General features: G+C 41.3%; 1 protein-coding gene across 9 annotated transcripts in view; it reads left to right on the top strand.

The window, feature by feature from the left end:
* The window catches only part of Hydin (HYDIN axonemal central pair apparatus protein), a 261,224-nt gene that overhangs the window by 172,630 nt on the left and 66,673 nt on the right, over positions 1-21,921 (top strand). For 6 of the 9 annotated variants that reach the window (XM_048355151.1, XM_048355155.1, XM_048355149.1 and 3 more), the window contains 17 exons: positions 890-1,000; positions 1,268-1,477; positions 1,785-1,922; positions 4,542-4,719; positions 5,990-6,114; positions 6,979-7,106; positions 7,959-8,095; positions 8,320-8,447; positions 8,593-8,784; positions 9,375-9,524; positions 12,050-12,289; positions 14,447-14,615; positions 16,461-16,637; positions 17,441-17,614; positions 18,194-18,367; positions 19,122-19,339; positions 20,890-21,027. In XM_048355151.1, the coding sequence (XP_048211108.1) occupies positions 890-1,000; positions 1,268-1,477; positions 1,785-1,922; positions 4,542-4,719; positions 5,990-6,114; positions 6,979-7,106; positions 7,959-8,095; positions 8,320-8,447; positions 8,593-8,784; positions 9,375-9,524; positions 12,050-12,289; positions 14,447-14,615; positions 16,461-16,637; positions 17,441-17,614; positions 18,194-18,367; positions 19,122-19,339; positions 20,890-21,027 (2,787 nt within the window). Of the gene's footprint in view, positions 1-889; positions 1,001-1,267; positions 1,478-1,784; positions 1,923-4,541; positions 4,720-5,989; positions 6,115-6,978; positions 7,107-7,958; positions 8,096-8,319; positions 8,448-8,592; positions 8,785-9,374; positions 9,525-12,049; positions 12,290-14,446; positions 14,616-16,460; positions 16,638-17,440; positions 17,615-18,193; positions 18,368-19,121; positions 19,340-20,889; positions 21,028-21,921 lie in introns of those variants that run through there. The other 3 variants (XM_048355153.1, XM_048355154.1, XM_048355158.1) reach the window with 3 other exon arrangements.

The following is a 21,921-nucleotide window of genomic DNA, read 5'->3' as shown; positions in this document are numbered from 1 at the left end:
TCATCAATTAAGATTAGTCGAATGAAGAGTAACTACATTAGTGACTACATAAAACATATCTGAGTCAGATAGTGGTTACTCTCAGAAGGGCAACTGAAGAACTAGGGAGTGGAGCTTGGGATCCTTTTCCTTTTTACCATATCCCCTTTGGAATATTTTAAATTTGAATTTTTTAAATATATGTATGTATACTCACTTTTCATATTTTAATTATGCTTGTAAAGAAGATTCTGTCACATGGGAAGATGACATGTCATCATTTTCATACTTGTGGAGTTTCTGTAACTTCAAATATTTTTAGAATGAGTATGTGTGCATTTATAACACACTTGTCATTTAATTGTTAATTCTTTTCTGATTTTCAAAGATATTTGACATAGAAATTTCAAGACTGAAAAGGCAAAAAACTCTCCTCAAAATCTCATCATTCATTAAAAAAAACTGAAATTGTTTAGCAAACAACCTTCCAGATATCTATTTCTATGTGCAAATCTTGGAATGAACTATACTTACCCACTAACACCTTCAGACATGAGGCCTATATAATTTTACACCAATGGAGGTTCTTCTTAATTTAATAGTATGTTATGTCCATAATACACATCATCCTCCATATAGAGAGAAACTGTGTAAACTTTATTTAAAGTGATCTTCCATTGATAGTTAGTTTACTTCCAATGTTTTGCTCTTATGAATATCAATGCAGCAAAGGTCCATATATGTACTTTCTGATATGTACTGTCTGATTACCTAGGAAACAATGCACTGTTTCTATAATCATATAATTGTATGCAACATACTTCCTTTTTCTGGCAGATGGGGAGGCATAACTATCTCAATGATTCGTGATTTATGTCCACTAGCTTCTCCTTACATCTTTAATTTCTAGAGACTGAAAAGTGGTCCTACGGAAATAAATAAAAGCCAGCTACAACCAGAGTTTCAGGAATCCCCGTGGAACTTGGAACTGGAGGATATGCTTTCCATTGGGATAGAAGAAGTAAGTAACACCTTGTAGCTCCTGGAAGTCATCTCATACTGGCTCGCGCTGACCAAGCAACCAGCCCCAGGTCAGAAACACATCTCACCAGAGCACTGTGACCTCCATTTGCCATTGGATGCTTTTAACCTAGTGAGTTAATCACCTCTTAGGGAATCACACAAGTCACAAGTCAGGAACTTGACTGTCAGTTGACATGACTTTAACTCACCTCCTGCAAGCCATCATCCTGATCACCTTTCTCAGGTAAGGTGGCTTTCTCTGCAGGTGTTTGACATTTTGCCCCTCTATGGAATCCTGTGGCCACACACCAGCCAGAAGATATTCTTCACCTTCTATGGACATTGCGATATAGTTGCCCAGGCCAAAGCTCTGTGTGAAGTGGAAGGAGGACCCACCTATGAGATAACACTAAAGGGACAGGCATCCCTGGTCAGCTATTCCTTTGACACCAAGGATATGAACTATGGATTACAGGTACTGCACAGCATTGGGTGGAGATTTTCTGGGGTTTGCCTTAAACATGCACCATAGTCCTTGTCCTTGACTGTGTGTTGAGCCATCCTGATCATCCCAGTCTCACTTTCTGTCCTGTCCTCCGTCCTGAATCTGCTTCCACCATCCTGATCAATGTTTTGCTGCCAGCTTCTTGCCAAATGTTTCATTTGATTTTCCTACCATTTTCTGAAACCCCAGCATGGTTGACATTCAAGTCTCAACCCCTTCATCAGGGTGAGAGCAGCAGCCCCCAGGTAGGTGACAGAAGCATTCCTCTCCTCTCCAGCTGTTTGACCATACCACAGAGCGTCGAATCACATTGAGGAACACTGGGAAAGTTGGCTTCGAGTACAAGGTTCTCACTAACCACAAGTCCTCCCCAGACAATCTCCTCCCCGGGGTGCCACTCATTCTGCCTCTCAAGGTAAGTGAACACACAGGCCTGGAACCTACACACCTGGGTGGGCATAGGTGGAGCATTCACTTCTAAGACGCTGGTGTGACTTCTTTAAATGAAAACCTTTTAAAAAAAAAATCTAAGAAGGGCTGGGAATGTGGCTTAGTGGTAGAGTGCTTGTTAGCATGCCCGGAGCCCTGGGTTCAATTCCTCAGTACTATATAATCAGAAAAGGCTGGAAATGGCTCTGTAGTTCAAATGGTAGACTGCTAGCCTTGAGCAAAAAGAAGCCAGGAACAGGGCCCAGGCCCTGTATTCAAGCCCCAAGATTGCCAAAAAAAATTGAAAAGGAATAAGAATAAATAAATCTAGGCCACTCACTTATTAAACAACAACTTGTCAAAGCCTATATTAACCATTTTCCAGCCACAAGATACATCAGAGGAACACGAAAGGTACAATCCATGAATAAAGTTGCACTGTAACTCATAAACTATCATATTGAATTGAGACCCTTTTGTACAACTGTTTGAAAGATATATTTTTTTAAAAAAGAAGAAAATTTATTTTAGCCAGATATAGTGAGGCAGGTCTATAATCCCAGCATTTAGAAGGTTGGAGGAATGTGTGTTTGAAGCCAGCTTTGGCCAAATTGCAAGACTGTCTCAAAATATACACTTGTAAGTTGTATTTCCACTAATGTCTTCACGTTTGCCTTGTGATTCCTGGAGCATCTCTCATCTGGCTATGCATAAAAGCATTTTTTTTCCTGGCACACACTGTAAATCTCTGCTACTCAGGAGGTAGAGATTGGGAGGATCACAGTTTGAGGCTATCCTAAGGAAAATAGTGAGATGCCCAACTAGCAAACAGGTTCATGGTGGGTCACATGGTAGCTGGAGGAGAAGGAGGAGGAGAGGAGTGGCTTGTGAAGCAGTTATATAACTGAAACTCAGTTTGCTATTATTTTTCTCAGGTTTCAGATTGTAGTCAGATTTGCCTCCTTTGGTAATTTTAGCTGTGTGATTCTTTTCTGTTCTGATTACTGACCTCGGATTTATTTTTTTGCTTGATTCATAATTTTGAAGGCTTTACTATATCATATTTGCTGTACAGAAAAGAAATCTATTAGTGTGTTTGGCTTACAGACACCATAAGCAGAGCCTTCCATCCTCAAATCTAGACTGGCAGCTGTGCGTTTGCATTTGCTTATCATGGACATGCATGCAGTGTATTGTCCAGCCTGAAACCCATTAGGTTCCTTTCTCATCTCATGTCCCTGCTTACTTATAACCAGTAACCTCTTGTCTGAATATTGTTTTAAAAATAATTTCATTTCATGTATGTATCTTCAAAGCACAAATTTATCAACTTCTAAACACCTATTTTTCTGTAGCGTTTTTCTAGCACTGGAGAGACAGAAAACAGACTTGCCTTCATGGAGGTTTTGTTCTATGATATTGTGCTTTGCTTTGAACTTTAGTTTATAAATGACACCATGAAATGTAATCTGTGCCATTTGTTCCTGTCACCCTATATTGTGGTTTCTAAGACTCATCTGTATTGTTGCATGGTAGCTACAGTTCATTTGTCTTTACTACTGAATATTATTCCTTTTCCAACTCTACTTAAATTAAATTTGTGGGCTGGGGATATGGCCTAGTGGCAAGAGTGCTTGCCTCCTGTACATGAGGCCCTGGGTTCAATTCCCCAGCACCACATATACAGAAAATGGCCAGAAATGGCGCTGTGGCTCAAGTGGCAGAGTGCTAGCCTTGAGCAAAAAGAAGCCAGGGACAGTGCTCAGGCCCTGAGTTCAAGCCCAGGACTGGCAAAAAAAAAAAAAAATTAAATTTGCATTTTCCTGAGAAAACACTTTTGGTTTTCCCCCTCAATAATTTATCAGAAGTAATCCTGTTGTGACTTTTCCCCTATATATCTTCTGGAAGTTTTCCTAGAGAATTTTCCCAGGAATGGAGTTGCCAGGTCACAGGCTGTGTACATAGATCAGCTTTATTAATATGGTACAAAAGGGTTTTACTTGGCCAGGCGTGATAGCACTTGTCTGTGTTAGGAGAATCAAAGTGCAAAGCCAACTCTGGCAAAAATTAAACAGACTCTATATCAGAAACACAAAGACAAAAGCACTGGTAGTGTCGCTCAAATAGTAGAGTACTTGCCCAATAAGCTGGAGGGTTCAATCCCCAGTTCTGTAATCACTTAGTGGCTTTCTTTATGCTTATTTCTATTGACATCCCACCAGAGGTGTATGAAAGGAACGTGTGAGATGTATTCTCACCAAAACTTGGTAAATTTTTACCAAGAGTGGGTGAGTTGTGGGTTAGTTGGGGTTTTATTTTTACTATGATCTTAATTTGCATTCCCCTGATGATCCAAAGGTGAGGATTTTTGGCTTTTTGCTTTTGTTTTTACTGTTCTTATTTGCTCTTTATTATTCTTGTTTTATGAAATCTCTGCTCACATATTTGCTTGGTGTCTTAGGAGCAGATCTTGGGTGGTGGGAGGTGAAAGGATGCTAGAGAACACCCAGCACTACAGCCCCTGGGATTATCCAGTCTTCCACCCACCAAGAGTAGGAGTCCATTTGTAAATTATAAAGCTCTCTCTGGGCTTTCTCCTGCACAGGGTTTTATCCATTCAAATCAAGAGCATGTGTTGAAGGTTTACTACTTACCTGGAATACCTGAAGTCTTTCAAAGGAGCTTCCAGATACAGATCGCCCACCTGGACCCAGAAAACATCACTTTGAGTGGAGAGGGCATCTTTCCCCGGATCTGCCTTGACCTCCCCAGGAACCTCCGAGGTACCGCTCTCCCTTACAATGTCTCCTCAGCCAAGAGCTACTCACATTATTTTCTTGGGAACTTTAATCCCCTGCTGTGTTATTTCTCAGTTTTCAAAAGGTTGGGGGGGGGGTGAAGAAAGTAAATAAAGGTTTAACTTGACCTAGTGCCATGAGTTTAGAGACACAAGATAGAGCTTATAGAAGTCCCTAACCACGACCTCTGACCAGTTTTACCATCACTGAATTACCTACAGAAGTATCAAGAAATTTCACTTCAAAGGCCTTTGGTCCGGGGCATGTTCTTTCTCCCCACATCTTCCCCTGAATCTTCTTTCCCAATACCATATTTAGAGCATCTTCACTCGAAAAGGTGAGGGCTGATATACTTCGGGTATTGGATTCTGAAACTATGAGCTGCACAGAAAGGCAGCCGTAGCCTCTGATCCCTTATTTGGGCATTGCATGATTTGAAAGCTAAATTATACATTTTTAATTGCCTGCCCAGATGCCTTCCCAAGACTCTTCTGGTCTTGTATGGCTCCTAAGACCCTCCCTCTATGACAGGTTGATACTTCTGTCTTAGTAGATGCCCAAAATTGGCTGCACAGATCTTCCTGACACAGGATAGGAACAAGCATCAAACGAAGTGTCTTGTTCTTCATAGAACCCCTGTTTGAGTTCTTTAGAATCTACTTGCCCTACAAAGTTAGAGACTAAGATCCCACTCCTTGGCCTTCTTCTTTCTTTCCTATTGTTTCATAGTAGCATTTCAGTTACCTTGCCTTTGCCCCTCTAAGCACTTGACCTTTCTCTAGCTTCATGGTGACTTTGAGGATCTCAGATTATTCCACGAAGTGCCTACCCTTCTTCACTCAGAATATTATATTGTAGCTCATTTAAATGTTCTTGATCCAAATATATTCTTTTTGTCAAGTGAGATTTAAGAGACATGAAAAGTAACTTGAAGATTGGCAGCTGTCCTGATGTGTCTAGTTTTGAGGGGCTCCAGAGCTTTAGGGTTAGAATTGTGAATGCCCCAGTAAGCCTCCAAGTTCTTGAATACCAGATAGTAACTCAAGTACAATCTCATGAAACTCAGTATGATCTCAGGTACATATTTAATATGTGCACCAATTACTTCATCCTTTAAAGCAGAGAAAACATGGCAGGTAAAGTATCAAAAAGTTCCCTTCCCTTCTCATTTTATCCTGTGCTGAGAGTTGGTGTTTAGGAGATAATTTATGTTTTTCTAACTATGCTGACTCTCTTCTCCTTCCAATTTCCAAAGGCAATGACAGATATGCAACCTATTTGTATCAAGCCAAAAAAAATATAGAAAGAGAGTACAACAAATATGATGTTATGGATCACTTTGAGATTATTGAAGTAGTGCCTGATGATGAATCTACTGAGGTAAAAACTAGCTTCTCCCTGCACAGAATGTGTACAGGAAGATTTCATATGCAGAGGTCCAGGGGCATAGTGTCTCTGGGGAACAGAAGGGGAAAGATAGCTAAGGAAAAGAAAGGGAGAGGAAGGGAAGGCAAGATGAACCTAAAGTGAATAGATACCTCAAGAGCCCATTATGGGTTTTATATGTTTTCCTGAGCACAGCAGAAAGCCACTGAAGCACCTCAACCAGAGGCACTTCACCTTTAGAAGATACATATGGTTGCTTTGTGAAGCTCTAGGATGAGAGTAGATGTGGTGAGATGCAGTGTTTTTTTTAAGCTGGTGGGATGATTTTAGGTGAGATAATATGTAAACAATGCTGATGGTGATGGTGGAGCGAATTGGGTGGGTTCAAGAAATATTCCAGAGGTGAAATGGTCATAGACTCAGATTAATTGGGTAGGGAATAAGGTAGGGGTGACTGCCATGTATCTCCCTCAGATGACAGGGTAAGCAGGAGAACCCTGACACTGGAAAGTTTGAGGGGAGCAGTTGTGGGAAGGAGAAGAAGGGGAATTAATTCACGTGATCCATTACTGGGCATGAGATTTCTGTACATCATCCAGCAAAGAAGTCAGAGCCACTGCTGGGGCTGAGAGAGAAAGTGACTTGAGAATCATCATAGTCGCTGTAATCATAGGAAACAGTGAGACTCCCTAGGAAATGTATGGAGTTAGCCAAGAGGAGGGTCAGTTCAGAATGGGGCCCTCCTAAAATAGACATTTTTTTCACTCCCCAGAATAATCAATTTTCATCCCCTATGGACCACATCATCCTCACTAAGCATGCATATTCTACAACAATTTGCTTAATGTCTTCTTCTAGTTAAGTGCTCATCTCCAGATGGAAGTAGAGCGACTTATAGTCCAAGAGTTTGCTCTAGATCATCAAAAAACTATTAATTCTATAGATGACATGTGCTTCAGCCATCGAGGTCACCGCAGGCTAGCCAGGTAAGTGCCCTTCAGGTACTGTGTTTATTTTTTTATTTTATTTTAATGTTTATTGTCAAGGTGATGTACAGAGGGGTTACAGTTACATAGGTAAGGTAGTGAGTACATTTCTTGTCAAACTTGTCAAACCTCCTCTCTCCTCCTTCCCACCCCCCCCCGAGTTGTACAGTTGGTTTACAACAGTAAGTATTGCTGTTGCATTGGTGCACCTTTTACCCTTTGTCTCACCGTTTTGATGTTCCCCTTCCTTTCCATGATTCAGACAAACTTACATACAATACCCAGGGTACCAAAATCAAATACAGTGACAACAGGGGCTAAGCCATAGGAAAGACAAGCAAAAGAAAAAAGAAATCATTTCACATGGTGTGTTAAAAATAACAAGGTGTTGTGTTCAGAGTGTAATAGAGCCAGAAGAATAGAGTGTCCCCTGAAATTAAACATCTAGAAATGAAACCCACTCACCCATGTTGTCTGCCATCCCCTACCATTAAGCCAACGAGGCAGTTCTGCTCTCTAAACTCAGAATGTTCCATCTGTATCTAATAGTCAGACCCTATTTCAGACCAATTAGGGAGATGATGGCTAAAATGATGTGGACTTCTAAAGGAATTAGGTTGTTTCTAGTGTCCATCCAGGGAGTGGACTGTAGCTATTCTGCACTTTGGAGAACATGATGTGCATAGTAGATTGGAAAGAAACTCACATTCTCTCACTTTACAACTTTCCTAAAGTAAATACCCTAAGAAAAGAGTAAGGGCTATGGATTAGAGACTGGGTGTGGCTATAAAGGAATATGCAGTAGGCAGATCTGAAAGTGACTAATAAAGAAGATCGTGTTAACTGTTTTAGAATTCATCTACCAGAGTACATACTGGACTTTGGCCACATTGTCCTTGGTGACGTCCGAACCCACATCATCAAGATCACCAACACAAGTCACTTTCCAGTGTCCTTCCATGCAGAAAAGCATGTCCTCCATGAGACAGGTAACCATGCTAGGGATAGCTCTCCTATTGCATTTTGTCATTCCCATTAAGGAAGCTATCCATCTACTAAGCCTTGTCTTAGTAGCATTCATACTTCTGGAATCATGAATGGAGTTGTTGGGCTGTTCAATGATACTTTGAGTGGTCATCCTGCCCCAGAGAAGGTCTACTCGAATCAGCTCCTGTTTCACCTTCTCATTAAGAAATTTTTTTTCTTGATCTAGGCTTCAGTACTGAACTAGATCGTGTAAAGAATCTGCCTTATTGTGAAACAGAAACATTTGAAGTGAGATTTGACCCACAAGGGGCCAATCTTCCTGTGGGAAACAAAGAAATCATTCTCCCCATTAAGGTATGCTACACCACTGACCCATGCTTCAGCTTCCCAGCTCTGCCTGCTGATCACTTCCCGCCCCCCAAACTGTTATTATGTCTGAACCCTGATCCTCCCCCTCAACCGCTTCCACATGGTAACAGCAATTTCATGTCCACTCCAGGTAGTTGGAGGGCCAACAGTTCGCATCATTCTCCGAGCCAACGTGACCATTCCAACTATGTCATTGTCTTGTGGAAAAGTGGAGTTTGCCACAATTCAGTGCGGACAGTGCATGGTAGAAACTATTCAACTTTCCAATCATCTCCAAGTCCCTTGTGAGTGGTTTATCCAGAGTCAAACACCTGTTAGTAAGGTAAGTGAATTATGGCAATAGATCCCCCTTTTCTCCCTCTCCACTCAGCCAGAGCAGTAATTCTAGGCCCTTCCTCTATTAATTCCAGTATCTAGCTCAAACATATTCAGTGGGAACCATTGCCAAAACCTTAAATCCAGGAGTCATGGTTCTGTCAGGCCTTGCTATCAGGGAAATGTCATTATTCTTGGTACCTCTGGTATCCACCCATCCCTGATACTTTGGAAGTACTCAGAAAATGTAGGTTGTCTAAGAGGGAAATGAAATGAGTCCATTTTTCATAGAAGATTATCTAGTTGTTTGTCCTCTTCTTTGTGGTCCTGGGGTTTGGACGCAGGGCCTTGAGCTTGGAAAGCAGGCTCTTAACCATTTGAGCCAGGTCCCCAACCCTTTTTCCTTGGGTCATCCTGGGCTATTATCCTCCTATTTACACTTCCCACATAGCTACCCTGATTAGCATTTTCTTGGTTAAGATGGATTCTCAGGAACTTTTTTTACTTCAAACAAGGATCCTCCCAATCTCAGCCTCTAAGTAGCTAATTACAGGCTTGAGCCCCACACTCATCTTAATTGTTTAAATTTTTAACCAGCTGGAGAAACACATGCCAAGATACTTACGACGGAAACTACGTGCTGAATTAAAACCAAAGACACGTATCTTTGAGATCCAACCTACTTCTGGAGTCTTAGATCCTGGTGAGAGGTCCAACGTGCAAGTGAAATTCATGCCAAAAGAAGAGGTGAGCTTAAAAGAAATGAGATTCTCCAGACCTCTGAGCTTTGCTAAGGCCTTTGCTGCCTTGAGTCTGAAGAGAAACTGTGAGCAGTCTGTGCATTGCTATTCTGAATGTGGCTGCTCAAGTACTTCTAGTTCAAAGTTGCTGTGTGGATTAATGGCCCGAAATCAGTAGATCTAGCTGGCAAATCAATTTTTATAAACCACCCTAGATCAGTGAAGGTCTTCTACCTCTGCACATATAGGTCATATGTCTTTTAGAAAATCACTTAGCTCCTTAAGCCTCAATTTGCTCACTGATAAAATAAAAAGTAATGTTATTCCATATCAAAATCTCTTATAGCAATTCTGAAATCCATTAAGTTCCCAAAACACTGTTGGGAAGGGGAGTATTTCATAAGTTTCCTATCAAAATTTATTTGGCAGAAAAATCTCATATGAACTGACATAGACTAAATCCTACTTGGTTTTCAGAGTCAAACATTGCAGCTGCAGAAACACTAATGTGTTTGATTACAGGCACTTCCCTGATACTCTACTAAAAGCATTAGTAACATAGAATATATGTTCTATACTTAACATTGTTAAAAATTTGAATTTTAAAGTATCTGATCCTTGAGCTTCAGATAAGACATTACAACCTGCAACCAGGATTGTCGATGTTAATTCTTAAAAATTGTTCCCACTACAAAAGACCACAAACAAAATCACACTAAAGCCACCAGCACAACAATGCTCATCGCAGCACAATTTGTCATAGCTAGAATCTGGAACCAACCCAGATGCCCCTCAGTAGATGAATGGATCAGGAAAATGTGGTACATATACACAATGGAATTTTATGCCTCTATTAGAAAGAATGACATTGCCCCATTTGTAAGGAAATGAAAGGACTTGGAAAAAGTTATACTAAGTGAAGTGAGCCAGACCCAAAGAAACACGGACTCTATGGTCTCCCTTATAGTGAATAATTAGCACAGGTTTAGGCAAGTCACAGTAGAGGATCACAGCAGCCCAATAGCTGTACCTTTATGAACACATAAGTTGATGCTAAGTGAAATAAACTCTATGTTATGGAAACAATTGTTATATCACAGCTGTAACTACTTTCAATGTGCCATGTGTAACTGTAGCTTCTATTGTTGATGACCTTCTTGTATCACCCTCCTGTGGTTGTACCTACACTATCTCTGTATCTTATGTGAGTATATTGAAAACATGTATACTGGTATTAGAACTAGGAAATTGAAAGGGAATACCAAAATCGAGAGACACAGGGTAAAAAAAGACAAACAGCTACAAAAGCAATACTTGCAAAACTGTTTGGTGTAAATGAACTGAACAACTCATGGGGCGGGGGAAAGGGAAAGGGGGAGGGGGAGGGGGAATGAGGGACGAGGTAACAAACAGTACAAGAAATGTATACAATGCCTAATGTATGAAACTGTAACCTCCCTGTAATTCAGTTTGATAATAAATACCAAAAAAAAAAAAGAAAAGAAACTAAAAAAAAATTGTTCCCACTAATTGGGAGAACTTACTGGCTATACTGAAATCAACAAACACACATCTGTATCTCCATCAACACCAGTAGCCCAGAGAAACCACTGGTGCCTGCAGTAGCAACTCTTAGACATTATAACAGAATACTCTAAAATGCAAATGCTTTAGAAATTTTTTATTAACAATTAAGCAATTAATACATAGACGTTTTGTCATATGGTTCTAAACTCATGATACATACAAAATCCTTTCAGCCAGCAACAGATTTTTCTATATCTGTAGATATGTCCATATACCTTCTATCTATCTGATTTTCTCCCTTTAACTAAGATAGGAGCTCTTCAAGTTATAAAGACATTCACTCACAAGTCCCTAGACTCAAGTCATAAGCCCAACTATATCAGAATAATCTGGGCATCTGGTTAAAAATTCAGATTCCTGAGCTTTGCTCTGCCTTGGGGAACTCAAGATGTCTAGGAATATGGCCTATGGATCTTCATTTGTAATAGGATTCCTAGTGAATTAGGAACCACTGAACAAAAAAAAGATCTGTCCATTTTGAGAAAACATGAGTAGTTATGACCTTCTTATAATTGTATCAGATAGACAGAATACCCTATCTCTAGGAAATATAAAGTGTATGTCTCAGAACCATCCTTCCCCAGGAACAAAGGAAGCTGTGTATTTTTACTGCTTTCCTCCACCAAAATAGGATGCTTAAAATGAGAGCTTTCAAATGCACAGGTACTGACAGTAGGAGCTGGAACTCTAAGTATAGGAAGCTCTGAAGGTTAAGAGTGGCACTCAGGCCTGCTCCAAGAAGTGAAGCTCTGGAGACAATGCCTGGCCTGCTAGATAACCCGCCATATAAATACTGATGGTAGAAATTGTACCTGTGCCACTTTATTAGAAAAGTTTGCATTTTTCATCTACACAGGATTTTTGTCCCCTTAGTAGTTTTCAGTTTGACAAAGGCATATAGCATTTTTTAAATTTGGGTTCTTGTTTTGTGTCCATATTTTCCAGAAATTCTACAGCCAAACTCTGGTTTTCCAGATTGGTCAGAGCTCTCAAAGGCTTACTCTTGTTGCACATGGACAAGGTCTGGAGCCACGCCTGGAATTCTGTCCTTCAGTTCTAGAACTGGGGCCATTGCTGCCCTTTGCAACTGGAGATGAGGCTGACGTGATTGTGAGGAATCCCTGTAACTTTCCAATTGAGTTTTACTCCTTAGAATTTGACCAGCAGTATATCTTGGAAGAGAAGGTGAGCAGAGACCCAGGTCCGTCTCCCATTCTCTCCACATGTTGAACCCCTCCCTGTTCGTGGCCCTCTCTCCTCAAAGACAGCTTTCCCCTGTCCTCTCCCCATCCCCAGCTCTTTCTTGTCAATTTACCAATTTCTTCTCTGCTTCCTGAGCAAATTGGTGAATCTCAATTTCATAGAAATAATAATCTGTAAGTCTGATATTTGCACATGGAAGACTTACTAGTAGAAATACTTGTAATGAAAACTGTGAGGAATAAGAAACCAGAATTAGGCAAAAAGAAAAAAATAAACACCATGATGAGCCTACCAGACTTTGGTTAATCACACTAGGAGATCTAGAATGGGATTGGCCATTCAGAGTTGCTCAAACTGAAACAAGTTGATCAGGAATTTGCACCCCTACACTAACCAGCCTTGGGCAGATTCCTTCCTTTCCCCACTGATGTTCTATACCACCTTTGTCATACAAATGTCCACATACAAATGGGTCTCTGATTTGTAGCTCTCTCCCCATATCTCACTGGTCAATTTATCTGTACTACCCTTCCTATCACTACCATTTCATAGGACCTGGTATATGGTAAGGCAATCTTCTCCTGTTATTCTTTTTCCATAATGGGTTGTTGATGTTGTTATTTTATGCCAGTACTGGGCTTGAATTCAGTGCCTGGGCACTGTCCCTCAGCTTTTTTGCTCAAGGATGTCACTCTGCACTTGAGCCACAGCTCTACTTGTGGCTTTGTGGTGGTTAATTAAAGATAAAAGCCTCATAGACTTTCCTGCCCAGACTTAGGCTGGCTTCAAATGTGGTCCTCAGATCTCAGCATTCTGAGTATCTAGAATTAAAGGCATGAACTCCTCTATACACAGCTTCAGTAATGTTTTAATTCTTTAGGCTCTTTGACCTTCCATATAAATTTTAGAATGAGCTTCTTATCAGTGTTGTTCAAACAACTAAAATTGGTAACATAAGGGTTACCATAAAAACATGGACTGTCACGCCAATAAGTCATGCTGCAGAAGTACCATGATTTCTATAACTTCATTTGCCTAGATTTTATAAATATACATGCCCACTAGGATGCTAGATCTGAGAGGAAAAAAACATCTTTCCCAATTAAATTTGAATTCTAGAGAAATTCTTGCTTATTACAAGTACAAATATGGGGCTGGGGATATGGCCTAGTGGCAAGAGTGCTCGCCTCATATATAGGAGGTCCTAGGTTCAATTCCCCAGCACCACATATACAGAAAATGGCCAGGCTCAAGTGTGGCTCAAGTGGCAGAATGCTAGCCTTGAGCAAAAACAAGCCAGGGACAGTGCTCAGGCCCTGAGTCCAAAGGCCAGGACTGGCCAAAAAAAAAAAAAGAGTGCTCGCCTCGTATACAAGTACAAATATCTCCTCATACTGAATGAACCATTTTATACTACAGTTTACTTTTTGCTTACTTGACATTAAAATTTCCCTGGGCATCCCATATTTTTTCTGGAAGCTCTAACACATAGTCACACTCAGAGACACTTAGCACCATTTTACTTGGTTTTCCCTAGATTCTCCACTTATGAAAAAACAAGCTTACTTAGTATAATATTGCTCTAGTGCCATACCGTCACGTGCTACATAACAGCATTCAGTTGACAATAGAGTCCATATATGACAGTGGTCCCATAAAACTATATCACCTAGTGACACCATAGTCTTCTTCATTTGTGGAAACCCACTCTGTGGTATTAGTATAATTATGAAATCACCTAACAACGCATTTCTCAGGACATATTCCTGTCATCAGAAAATGCATGACTGTATTTTTTAAGCACATGTAACATGAAATAGATCATGGAATTCTATACTTTGGTTACCAGAAACAAGAAAAGAAAAATACTATACATTATTTTTTAAAGAAGAAGAAAATTTTTTTCTGCATGTGAAATGCCAAGACAGATTGAAGGAAAATAAAGATCTTAAATCCCCATAAGCTCAGTATTCAGCTTTACTTTTTAGACCTCTCCAAAAGGGGACCTACCTTGTAGAATGCAGAAACTATTTCAAAACACCTCAGCCACAGGTAAGAACAGGGAATTTTATGAGATCAGTAAGCAGAGCAGAAAGTTCCAGTGAGACCAACAACAGTTCCTGTTCTTGCCATTACCAGATCTTGCGACAGCTGAAAGGCTATGATTCCTATAATACCCTACTGCTGCCTCCCCGCACCCCAGGGGAGAAGCTGCCCCCAGAAGTCTACGAGTACTTCAAGGAGATGAAGAAGTCGAAAGAAGAGCAGATGAAGGCAAAGTATTTGGAGAATCATGCACAGGAGACTGGTAAGAACTCGACCTGGCAATCCCTTGGCTTCAGCAACTGCCTTGAACCCTTCAAATTACTTCTGTTGTGGGACCAAATACTATTTGAACACCTGTCAAGTGCCAGGTACCTTATGCATCTCATTTATAATCATTATCAGGGACTTCAGTATATGAAAGATCTGTGAACTAGCAAGTGCTGGTGGCTCACACCTGCAATCCTAGCTACTCAGGAAGCAGAGATCTGAAGATCATAGTTTGAAGCCAGCCAGGGGTAGGAAGGTCCATGAGACTTTTATCTGCAATTAAGTTCCAAAAAAAAACACACAGAAATAAAGCTGTGGCTTAAATGGTAGAGTGCTAACATTGAGCAAAAGAGCTCAGGAACAGCACCCAGGCCCTGAGTTCAAACGCCAGGACCCTTATAAAGTAGGTAGGTAGATGGATGGATGGATGGATAGATAGATAGATAGATAGATAGATAGATAGATAGATAGATAGATAGATAGATAGATAGATAGATAGATAGATAGATAAAGGATCTGTGAGAGCTGGGAAGTATTTGTTGCTCTTATGGTTCATACACACCATGGTTGTGCATTTGTCTCTAATTAGCCCAGTGGAAAGTGGTCTAAAGTCTGGTATGTCTGGAGGGAGCCCAGGCAGTGGGCTCTGCCCCTCATCCACTGAACATCCACTCACTGTTGGTAATCTTTTTTTTTTTTTTGTCGGTCGTGGGGCAGGTCGTGGGGCTTGAACTCTGGGCCTGGGCACTGTCCTTGTGCTCTTTAGCTCAAGGCTAATAATGCTCTACCGTTTGAGCCACAGTGCCACTTGCGGTTTTCTAGTAGTTAATTGGAGATGAGAGTCTCACGGGCTTTGCTGGACTGTACTACCCGGGCTGGCTTTGAACTGTGGTCCTCAGATCTCAGCCTCGTGAGTAGCGAGGATTTCAGGCATGAACCACTGGTGCCCTCAACTTGTAGGCAATCTTTTTCTGCTTCCCTGGCCACATCCCAAGGAAGCCAACTGCCTCAATGCACATTCTTACCATTCTCAAGGTCTCAGGCTCAAACCCCATTTGTAAATAAAGCAATTGTCTTGCTCTAGTACCCACTGAGATGCTGCTGGAGAGGGGACAATGAGAAGGGGTGTGCCAGCACAATGGCAGGTGATGTTAACACTGGTGTGAGAAAAGCTCATGAGAAGTTACTGGGGGAGATCCAGCAATAGATGAGCATGTGCAGTATGCTCCAAACTGTAGTTCTTAAAACTTAAAAGCTAAGCTGAGCATGGTAGCTAATACCTGTGGTCCTAGGAGATCTTAGGGTTGTATTTAAAACCAGCCTAGCCCCCATCCCCCAAAAAATCAGCGAGACTCTATCTGCAATTAACCAGCAAAAAAGGTTAGACTGGAGACATGACTCAAGTGATAGAGTGTCAGTCATGAGCAAAAACCAAAAGCTAAATGAGAGTAACAGGCCCTGAGTTCAAGCCCTGGTACTGACAAAAAAAAAAAAAAAAAACCACCTTAATTAATTAATTAAAAATCTGAGAGATTGCAGTTCTCCTGTATTATAAACTTCTGCTGCATTTCTTTTTACAGTTGAACTTTATCATTCTTGACTTCTTCTCCAAATTTTCTGAGCAAATGTGCAATTTTGGTATGTAAATCAATGTAAAAATGTAAAAACCCTTATGTGCAGAGAAACTGACCGCAGAGCTTCTTTGGTGAGAATGGATAATCCAGGGTAGTAGTAGCCAGTATTATGATTCTCTTCTTCCTCTGTATTTCTATTTGGGCCCCATCTCCCTTTTCCCCTCCCAACTCTCCTCCATTTGTTCTCATCCTTTGCTCCCTGGCAGAAGAGGAAGATATAAACACATCAGAACAGGGAACCTCTGCTAGCACGAAGAGGACATCGCTCAGCCGAGGGATCTCTCTCACATCCAACATGGAAGAGCGGCACAATCCCTTGGACCCCAGAATCTACCCAGAGGAAGATGAGGATGAGGAAAGCCTGGAAAGAGTGATGTTTCCAAGTAATCGAACATTTTAATATCTAGGGACTAGATTTTTTTCTAGAAAGAAATGGAAAAATTCAAATTCAAATTCAATGGCTCATCAACTTTCTCTACAAAATGTCTCATCTGGCCAAGCACTGGTGGCTTATAACTATAATCCTAGCCACTCAGGAGGCTGAGATCTGAGGATTGTAATTCAAAGCATTGGTTCTCAGTGCATCACTCCTGCCTTGCCCTCTAGACATGGGCTCTTAGGAAGCCCCGACCCACCAGCTCACTCTGTGCTGAGTATAGCATATGATATATTCTTCTTATCATAATTATTCACATTGTAACTAGACTAAGTATTCATTTGAATGCTTGAATTTTTAAGCAGACTGGGGAATGTTTAGAGACACATAAAATTAGAAGCAGATATCTTTATTTTTTAATAGGAATGAACAAATTATTAGCCAAAAGAAACATTGTCCTGTGACACAGATAGGTACTGCTATAACATTCTTTATTTGGTTTTTCACTCTAAAAAGAAGAGCAGGGCACTGGTGGCTCACACCTGTAATCCTAGCTACTCAGAAGGCTAAGATTTGAGGACCAGAGTGTGAAGTCAGGAAAATCCATGAGACTCATCTCTAATTAACCACCAAAAAGTTGGAAGTAGAGTGTGTTTCAAGTGGTAGAGTGCCAGACTTAAGCTAAAAGGTATAAGATAATGCCTAAGTCCTAAATTCAAGCACTAAAAAAAACAAAAAAAAAATACATCAGTACCATGTAAACTCTGGGGGTATTCACATACACATATATGTTTTTTCTTTAATTTACAGCTGACAAGATTCAGAGCATTGACAGCCACTCCGCAGAAGAGGTCGGGGAGGTAGAAAACAACCCTGTGAGCAAGGCAATTGCTCGCCACCTGGGCATTGACATTTCTGCAGAAGGTCGCATGGCCAAGAGCCGGAAAGGCATCGCCATTATCATCCATGGAACACCTATGTCAGGTAGGTGACCAAGGGTGCCACATCCTCCATAAACTTGTGGCTTCTAGGATAAAGATGACACCTGTGTGGTCAGGGCAGAAACCAGTCATTTCATTTGGGACCCAGCACAGCAGAGTGATTATAAGCATGTCCCCAAAGCCAAGAAGGCCTGTCATACCGTTACTTTCATTGATAGCTTTGTGCCTTTGAGAAAGTTACTATAGTAAGTTGTCTGTGATCGAGTGACATCATCTCCAAAATGGTACGAAGAGTATCATTTTTGTTGAAGCAAGGTCTCACTAGGCTAGCCTCAAGTTTACAATGCTCCTGCCTCTGCCTTCCAAGTTATTAGGATATGTATATGTCACCATGCCCAGCTAGCAGTATCTCTTTCCTAGATTTGTTGTGAGAAGTAAAAGATCTGGTGACGATATTATCATCACTGCAGTAATTATTATCTTCCCTAATTATAGCATAATCATAACAGTTGCTTCAGAGAGTGGGAGACCAACAATCCCTTTATAGGGAGTTCTAGAGACTTCTGTTTAGGACATTGAACAACTGAGAACCATAGAACTCAATGCCTGGTGTTTTTCACAGGAAAGACAGCCAATGCTGTCAGCATAGCCAAGTATTACAATGCGGCCTGCTTGAACATTGACTCTGTTGTCCTGGAAGCTATGTCAGATAGCAACAGTAGCCCTGGCATCCGTGCCCGTGAGCTCTGCATCAGGGCTGCAATAGAGCAGTCCATGAGAGAAGCAGAAGACATTGGTAAGACCTCATTCTTCCTGACTTTTTGTGGCCAAGGCAGGTTGTTAGAGGGGAAATGAATTGAACTTTTGGATCCCACACTAATGAAACATGGTATAGCTACCAAAAGTCTACAGCTTCCAAAAGTCAAGGATCCAGCTCCATCAGATCACGGGAGAACCTACTAGGCAAGAGAAAACAGCTGTTCAGTGGGAAATCACGTTGAATACAAGCAGTATACCTGCTCAGAATTGTATCTTCTTCATGTAAACAATCACAACATAATTCCTAATTCTATACCTTTTAAATAATTAGAATTTTGGAAGGATTGTATTTCAATTAGAAGTAGAATTGGGAGGGAAAAGAAGAAACTAATCTTAAAGCTGTATTTGCTTGTTATTAGGTGGTTCTCTTGGGGGAGAGGGGAGAGATGGCCCTAACCTAGTTATCAAATCTACAGAAGTCTGCCTAAAATCTTGGAAAGTCAGGTATTGGGTTTCCAAGGCAGCCTTAGAGTATACCAGCAATTTATTAGATTATTACCCTCTAGAAAAAAGAAAAAAAAATTATTACCCCCTAGACTGGAAGAGAAAGTAGATACAGAGCAACTCAGTCCCTATTGTCCAATTTTCCATCATTCAGTCTCAATGGGCAGAGCTTCTTCTTTCAACCTAGATAAGCCAGCTAGGTTTTGAGATTTCAATGTGGCATCCTCACTGGCATTTCCCTCTTTTTCTAAGGTAACTTGTAATAAAAAATACTCTCCTCCTAATAGCCCAGGATACTTCTCTGAACCAAAACATCATAGGACAAACACCACGACTGAGTAGTGAGAACTTGGCTAAACCTATCTCAGATCTGACTTTGACCACGGTGGACATTAAACCTACTAAGACTGTACGTGGGAGCCTGTTGCTCAGCAAAGGCAAACCGGACAGCCATGGCTCTGGGTCACAGAAACAGCATCACCAGCACCAGTCCGAAACATCACAGGTACAAACCAGGGTTCCCTGTGGGGTATCTCAGATCCTTCCTCATTCAGTCCCCTGCAACCAGGCCAGCACCCTTTATCTCTTATAGGTCTCCTGACTGGGTCAGACTAAACGCTATCCCTACACAACTCCTGAAATTAGTGTTCACCCAGCTGGAACTCAGTAATTACATTTTCGCTGTATTAGTGCTGGGTTGGGTGCTGGCAATGTAAAGATAAAGACAACAAGGCCTTCGCTCTCAAGTTGCATTGATGAGGTCTGATGAAGGAGGTGACCACACTTGTAATATCTGTACTTAAATGAGATTAACTATGAGAGAAGAGAATAGAAGAAATTAGGTTGAACCATTGGAAATGGCCAGTTTTCAAGTTTTTAGAACTCCCAACAGCAGTTTCCTATGTTCAACCTAAAGGATAATATCACCATTAAGTCAGGCTGCAAAAATATTGGAAGGTCATGAAGAAGTCACCCACAGACTTAGAGAACAATTTTGGCTGACTAGCATGTGCTAAAGGCAATAGAAGAAAGATGAGGTAACTACTAGTTAAAGTAGAAAGTGAAATCAAGAGACTGTAGACTTTACAATGTTTGAAAAGAAGGGCAGAAAAAAATAGTAGTTAGCCAGGCATTAGTGGCTCATGCCTTTAATCCTAGCTACTTAGGAGGCTGAGATCCAAGTATCATGCTTTGAAGCCAGCCCAGGCAAAAAGGTCCATGACACTTATTAAACAGAGACTCCAGTTAACCAGCAAAAAGCTGGAAGTAGAACTTTGGCTAAAGTAGCAGAATGCCAGCCTTGAGCAAAAGAAGACAAGTGTGAACACAAGGTCCTGAATTCAAGTCCCAGTTCTGGCACAAAAGTAATTAATTGGTTAATTAAAACACAGTATTTGTTAAATGAACAAATCTAAGGTCAAGAAAGGAAGTAAAGGCATAAGAGGTCTATAAGGAAGGAGGACCTCAAGAAGTATAAGGTGACACAATCAACCCAAGAGGGGATGAGAGGGGAGAATACAGGAAAGGCAAGATTGAGTGCAGTTAAAGGAGAATGTAACTAGGTGGGCACCAGTAGCTCATGCCTGTAATCCTAAACTTCTTAGGAAGCTGAGATTTGAGAATTACAGTTTGAAGCCAGCCCAAGCAGATAAATTCATGAGACTCTTGTCTCCAATTAGCCAGGAGGAAAAAAAAAAAACCAAAAACACAGATGTGGAGTTATGGCTTAAATTGTAGAGATCCAGTTCAGACTTCAGTACCAGCACCAAAACAGAGGGGAAAAAAAGAATATATCTAGCTTCCTTTGTGGTCAGTAAAGGTACAAACAGATACAACTAAGGGCAAGACATGAAGAACCTCCCATAATATTCCTATTTGAAGCCGCCAGCAACACTGTAAGGAAGATCAGAATCTTCCCTTTTACAGTGCAGTCCCCATGGCACAGTTGAGTAGCGGGGATAGATTAGGGGCTCTTTCTGGAGACACATGGCTTGTATGTGTAGCTAATGAGCACAAAGCTGGATTCTGACTCCCAAATTTTCTCTCACACAACAGATTTCCTCCAGCCCTCTCTTCTTGGGACCCACGCAGCGCCGGCTCAGCGTCAGTGCCAGTATTGGAGGGGAGACGGGACTGATGAGCTGTGTGCTCCCTGATGAACTTCTCATACAGATCTTGGCAGAGCGAATACAGGTACATCCACACCCACCAGCATAGGGAAGCCCCCTCAGCACGCACACACAGTCCTGTAACTGGTGATTGGGCCATCCACCACCCACAGCTGCTCAGACCCAGACGCCTTGGAGAGGAAAGATGAGTGTCTTCACCACCAACAGTCATTGAGTTGATCTCTTGTCATTCCCTGACCCAAACCCAGTCTGCAACCTGATGAAGCATTGCTTTCTTAAAGAGCCAGAGAGCAGCCAGGGCCTGGTGGCTCACTCCTATAATCTTAGGTACTCAGGAGGCTGAGATTGGAGGATCGTGGTTCAAAGCCAGTCCAGGCAGGAAAGTCTGTTAGACTCTTATCTCCAATGAAATACAAAAAAAGCCACAAGTAGAGCTGTGGCTCAAATGATAGAGCACTAGCCCTAAGCAAAGAAGCTTATGGATATCACCAAGACCCTGAGTTCAAGCACCAGAACTCAGACACACACACACACACACACACAGCCAGAGACCAAAAGATTACACATTTAAATAAAAGCCAGATGGAACAGTGTTTAGTATGTTCTAATACAAGCATCTCCTTGTATTGGAACGGCCTTCCTGGCTGTTGGTCACCTGTCTCTGGGCCCACTTTGACAAGCCCCGCAGTGTGTTGAAGATTGTTCTTCACTTGTTAATATCACCACAATCACCACACCCCAAAGCTTTGAGATCACTAGGAAAAATGCGGAGGACCCATCTGCTCCTGCTGTCCTTGTTACCTGTTGGGTGCGTAGGAACATCTTTCCTTCGTGCTTCATTTTCCTGCCTCTTGGATCTTCCCAGACCCTTACTTTATTCCTTTATTCTACAGAGACAGAATCAATTCTTTGCTCTATAGTTATGTGCCATAAAGAGCTTTTATGGCTGAAGAGATAT

This window comes from Perognathus longimembris, chromosome 10 (assembly GCF_023159225.1).
Source record: "Perognathus longimembris pacificus isolate PPM17 chromosome 10, ASM2315922v1, whole genome shotgun sequence".
In the NCBI taxonomy this organism is placed as follows: domain Eukaryota; kingdom Metazoa; phylum Chordata; class Mammalia; order Rodentia; family Heteromyidae; genus Perognathus; species Perognathus longimembris.
Note: the sequence above shows the minus strand (reverse complement) of the source record. Positions and strands in the feature narration are given on the sequence as shown.